This window comes from Myotis davidii, unplaced genomic scaffold (genome assembly GCF_000327345.1).
Source record: "Myotis davidii unplaced genomic scaffold, ASM32734v1 scaffold704, whole genome shotgun sequence".
Classification (NCBI taxonomy): domain Eukaryota; kingdom Metazoa; phylum Chordata; class Mammalia; order Chiroptera; family Vespertilionidae; genus Myotis; species Myotis davidii.
The window spans coordinates 844,025-849,177 of NW_006296284.1; the positions used below are offsets into that span (position 1 = coordinate 844,025).

General features: G+C 41.0%; 1 protein-coding gene across 1 annotated transcript; it reads left to right on the forward strand.

Moving 5' to 3' along the window:
- Positions 1-3,784: 3,784 nt before the first annotated feature.
- LOC102757448 (26S proteasome non-ATPase regulatory subunit 9) lies at positions 3,785-4,830 on the forward strand. The gene has a single exon (XM_006771321.2). It carries the CDS (start codon positions 3,842-3,844, stop codon positions 4,511-4,513), a length of 672 nt encoding a protein of 223 aa, XP_006771384.1. The 5' UTR covers positions 3,785-3,841; the 3' UTR covers positions 4,514-4,830.
- The last annotated feature ends 323 nt before the right edge of the window (positions 4,831-5,153 follow it).

The following is a 5,153-nucleotide window of genomic DNA, read 5'->3' on the forward strand; positions in this document are numbered from 1 at the left end:
TGAAGGGGGCTGGCATCGGGAGGCCACTATGGCACGGGGCAAGCACTATGGGCAGTCTATCTGAAGTGTACCTGGCGTATAAGACGACCCCCCACTTGGAGGCATATTTTTCAGGGCCAAAAAATCGTCTTATACGCCGGCAAATACGGTATGAACAAATTCCTATGCACACTGCACATATCTTATTTTGAAGTAAAAAAAACAAAATGGGAACAAAAACAATATTTGTATTTGCATGTGGCCCGCAGGCTGTAGTTTGAGGACCCCTGGTCTAGTGTATGGTTTATCTTGGTGAATGTATCGTTTTATTAAAAGCCATATATGTTGTATTAGGTAATTAAAACTGAGGTAAATAGGCCTTTATTGTGTGGTTTATCTGATTAGGAGTTGAGCAGTGTTTAATGTTTACTGTAGATGCAGGTGCCAAAAGCTTAATATTTCTTGTTTTTTCTTTTCTATTGACTTTGGATTTCCTACAGTATTTCTCTTCAGAGAGTAGCTACATCTTGCAGCTCAATCAGTGGTAATTGTCTGTTATAATATAATCCTGTTGGTGTGGTGGTATGGTATTAAGGAGGGAAAATGTTCTATAATCTTCTGATTAAGTTATTTAATGGGCCTGTGTCTCTAGCTGTGACCCACACAAATGTTTCTCCAGGGTAGAGTAACTTCCCGCTTGTTTCAGGTAAGATAGGAAAGCTAACTGGGGAGTGGAGGGGAATACTCACTCAGCTGGGATAAGGCTCTGGTAAAATTCTTCTGGAAAAGGCTCTGGGCATATTCCCTAATTACTTTTTTCCTCTGTGACCTCCCTGCCCCCCATAGCCACAAGGGATTCTTTTTGGGTTCTTCACCATAAGATCTTAGTACAGAACCTGATGATAAAAACTATGAATGTGTGAGGAGCTCCCTAAGTCTGCAGCTTCCAGTAGTTTCTCATGTTCATGCTAGTCTTTGCTCAGCCTCCAGCAGTTCACCAAGTTACCAATTAAAAGTGTTCTATCAGTGTGTGGCTCCAGCAGCTTTGTTCTAGTTAGACAGATCTTACCTGTGGCTGTATTTTTTTGTTCAACTTTTGGGTTAGCAATTTGCCCTGAGACCTCAGTTATCTGATGGGCTTAAAAAATCAATGATTTTTAGTTTATTCAGATTTTTCTTATTATAAGAATGAAAGTGACAATTTCTAATCTACTTACATGTCTGAGCTGAAACCTATAGTCTCCTATTTTTCTTTAAAAGACTTATATGGCCAGATGTTTATCCAGACTCTCAATATAAATATCTGTAGTTCTTTAGACAATTCAACAAAATGCTAATAATTTTATTTATGTACTCAGAGAGCAAATAGCCATCTATGATTGCTGCAATCAATTCAATTGTATGTGGTCACTATTGATGGCAACTTCTGAGTTCATGTTAGAAGCTAAATTTTTCATGAATCCTTCGAGAGTTTATGTGGTTCAACAGCTATCAGAAACATTCAAGTTAACATTTCAAAATATCCATGTGACAACTATGGTAGGCAGAATCCTATATTAGCCTCCATAATTCCCACCAAGCTGATATATATACCTTATATAATATCTCTTCCTTTTGAGAATTACTTGTAATATGATATCACTTCTGTAATTATGTTACATTATATGGCAGAGGGATTTTGAAGATGTAATTAAGGTTCCTAATCAGTGGTTTTGAGTTACTCAAAAGAAAGATTATCCTGGTGCAGACTGATTTAATCATGTCAGCCTTTAAAAGGGGTAAAAAAGTTCGATCTGCCTATTGAGAAGGCTGCATGGCAATAAACTGAAGGTGGTCTCTCAGACTGAGTGTGGTCTCTGGTCAACATCCAGGAGGAAAAGGGAAATTTTATTGCAAGAAACTGAAATCTGCCAATAACCAGTAAAACTGGAAGAGAATGCTGAGCCTTAAAGGAAAATGCATGAGAGCTGACACCTTGATATCAGCCCAGTGAGACTTTGAGCAGAGGTCCCAGCAAGCCAGTACATGACTTTTAGCCATGGAAAATTAATATATGGTTTTTTATACTTCTGTTAGTAGTAATTTGTTACATAGCAAGAGGAAACAAATACAAAAGAAGATATAAGCACAATGTAAAAATATTTTCATACTAGAGGCCCGGTGCACTGGGGGAGGTGGGGTGTCCCTCAGCCCATCCTACACCCTCTCAAACTTGGCACCCCTCAGGGGATGTCCGACTGCTGGTTTAGGCCCAATTCCAAAGAGATCAGTCCTAAATAGGCAGTCGGATATCCCTCTCACAATCCGAGACTGCTGGCCCCCAACCACTTGCCTGCCTGCCCGCCTGATCGTCCCCTAACCACTCCCCTGCCAGCCTGGTCATCCCCAACTGCCCTCCCCTGCAGGTCCAGTCGTCCCCAACTGCCCTCCCTTGCCGGCCATCTGTGACCACATGGGGTGGCCATCTTGTGCAAGGGCATGATGGTCAATTTGCATATTACCTCTTTATTATATAGGATTGTGTTAACTCTAGTGGAATTTAGAATGAATAGAAATAAGTCCTATTTTTATTCCTCTAATTATAAAACTTACATAACAACAAAAATATATGGACTTAATTTATCCAAAGTTAATATGCTTAAGTGTTGCCTTAGTGTGTGCAGGCAACTATAACAAAATACCACAGACTGGGTGGCTTACAAATAACAGAAATTTATTTCTTACAGTTCTAGAAGCTGAAGTCTAAGCTGAGGGTGCCAGCATGGTATGTTTCTGATGAAGGCCCTCTTCTGGGACACTGACGACCACTTCTTATAACCTCAGATGACTGAAGGGGTGAGGGGGCTCTATGTGGTCTCTTTTATAAGGTTGGTCACTAATCCCATTCATGAGGACTTGACCCTCATTACATAATCACACCCACAGGTCCCACCTCCTTGCAATTAGACTTTTAACCTATGAATCTTGGAAAAACAAAGCATTCAGTCTCTAGCAGGCCTGCTAACACCTTCTACTGAGTGCCCTTTTCATGGGCTCACTTCAGGCAAACAACATGTAAGCATCCAACAGGACCATGAAACTCAGGCATATTAAATGATCAGTTTTGACACCAAATAGTCCTAAGTAGGCAGTGACTACTTCCAAGAGCTGTCTGCTTCAGAGTGTCTATTGACCTAATTCTGATTTTAAGAAGAGTAAATATGAGTGAGCTGTGTGTACCCAATTGTCATATAAAATGCCAATTCATATGTTAAGGGAAGATGGAATTGACAAAGAATAGAAATTCTAAAGCCATAAGAAAAGTGGCAAAGAACACTAAACAAATAGTAGTGAGAATAATACCTAAACTCTGTAAAATTAATCAAGTAAAAATGTATATAATTTTAACTGGTTAAGATGGAAAGAATTATAGAAGGAATGTGTTAAACTGTGTTCTGTGTTTTCAGTCCTTTTCCTTTTTTTTTAATTTTATTTATGTTTTGGTCACTTTATTTGGTCTGTCCTCCAATAACTTTTATCTGGATGTACTTGTTTTAGCTTTCATATTGAAAAGAAACCTGTATCTTATATGTTCAACTTTCAACAAGGAACCAGAATTTGCTTATATCCAATTCAGCTTCTCAGAATTTGAATCTTGACTTCAATATGTGGTATATCTGAGAATGAGATTGATTATCTTCATAAGAAATAATAAAAAACATTTTACTATTTTTGACCAAAACATTTTGTTAGAATATCGTACTATATATCCAGAATATACATATATTGTAGGTTCTAGCTTATTAAAATAACTAAAAGAAAAGTCTCCTCGGGGGTCCGCGACCGGAAGCCGGGTGTCCAGGAGCCTGGCTGGAGGTCCAAGATGTCGGAGAAGGAAGGCGGGTCGGGCGGGGGCTCCCCGCAGGCCAGCGCGGTGACGGTCAGCGATGTCCAGGAGCTGATACGGCGCAAGGAGGAGATCGAAGCGCAGATCAAGGCCAATGATGGCGTATTGGAGAGCCTAAAAGGTGTTGGGATGAATGAGCCGCTGGTGGACTGCGAGGGCTACCCCCGCTCAGACGTGGACCTGCACCAAGTTCGAACTGCCAGACACAACATCGTCTGCTTGCAGAACGATCACAAGGCGGTGATGAAGCAGGTGGAGGAGGCCCTGCACCAGCTGCATGCTCGGGACAAGGAGAAGCAGCCCCGGGACATGGCTGAGGCCCAGGAAGAGGCCAGGAGCCGAAGTCTGAGCCAGAGCGAGGGCCTCAGCCCCCCTCAGGCCTTTGCCAAAGTGAACAGCATCAGCCCCGGCTCCCCTGCCAGCATCGCGGGTCTGCAAGTGGAAGATGAGATTGTGGAGTTTGGCTCCGTAAACACCCAAAACTTCCAGTTGCTGCAAAACATTGGCACCGTGGTGCAGCACAGTGAGGGGAAGCCCCTGAATGTGACAGTGATCCGCAGAGGGGAGAAACACCGGCTTAGACTTGTCCCAACGCGCTGGGCGGGGAAGGGACTGCTGGGCTGCAACATTATTCCTTTGCAAAGCTGAGGAACAGTATCAGGAAAGCATCTTCTGTGGCCCTAGACTTGTGTCTTGGGGGAGATTTCTCCCTTCTCTCCTCTCCCTGGAGTTTAAGGATCTGGAAGCCTGAACTTCTAGGTGGTAGAAACGCTGTGGCCTCCGAGTGTAGTCTCTCGGGAGTAAGGCATTGTTCAGACCTGATCTGTGCTTAGCTCATCTTTTCTGAATTAGACCATGGCCCCAAATGGGAATCTCTGATGGCAAGAGGATGGGAGTTATTCTGACAGGTGCTGTCGTGACTTTATTCTTCTAGGAATTATTTTCTCCAAATAAACAATTTTATAGTAAAAAAAATATATATTGATATTGATTTTCCTAGTTCATTATAGTAGGAAACATTTCTAAATTGGTCAGAATTACTAAAAATGATTTTTATTATGTTTACTTACTTACCATTTATATATTATATAACATTTATTTAACACAATGTTAACTTATGGAAAAACTTTTGATTAATATCCATTTGATTTGATTTTAACTTTTTAACGTTTAAAGATGGGAAATTAGGAACAGAGCCAAATATCTACCTTATATTTAAATTGCCCTGATATAGTCCCACTAAAATTAATATTTTGGCACAATTAGCTTTAATCATTTAAAATTTTTA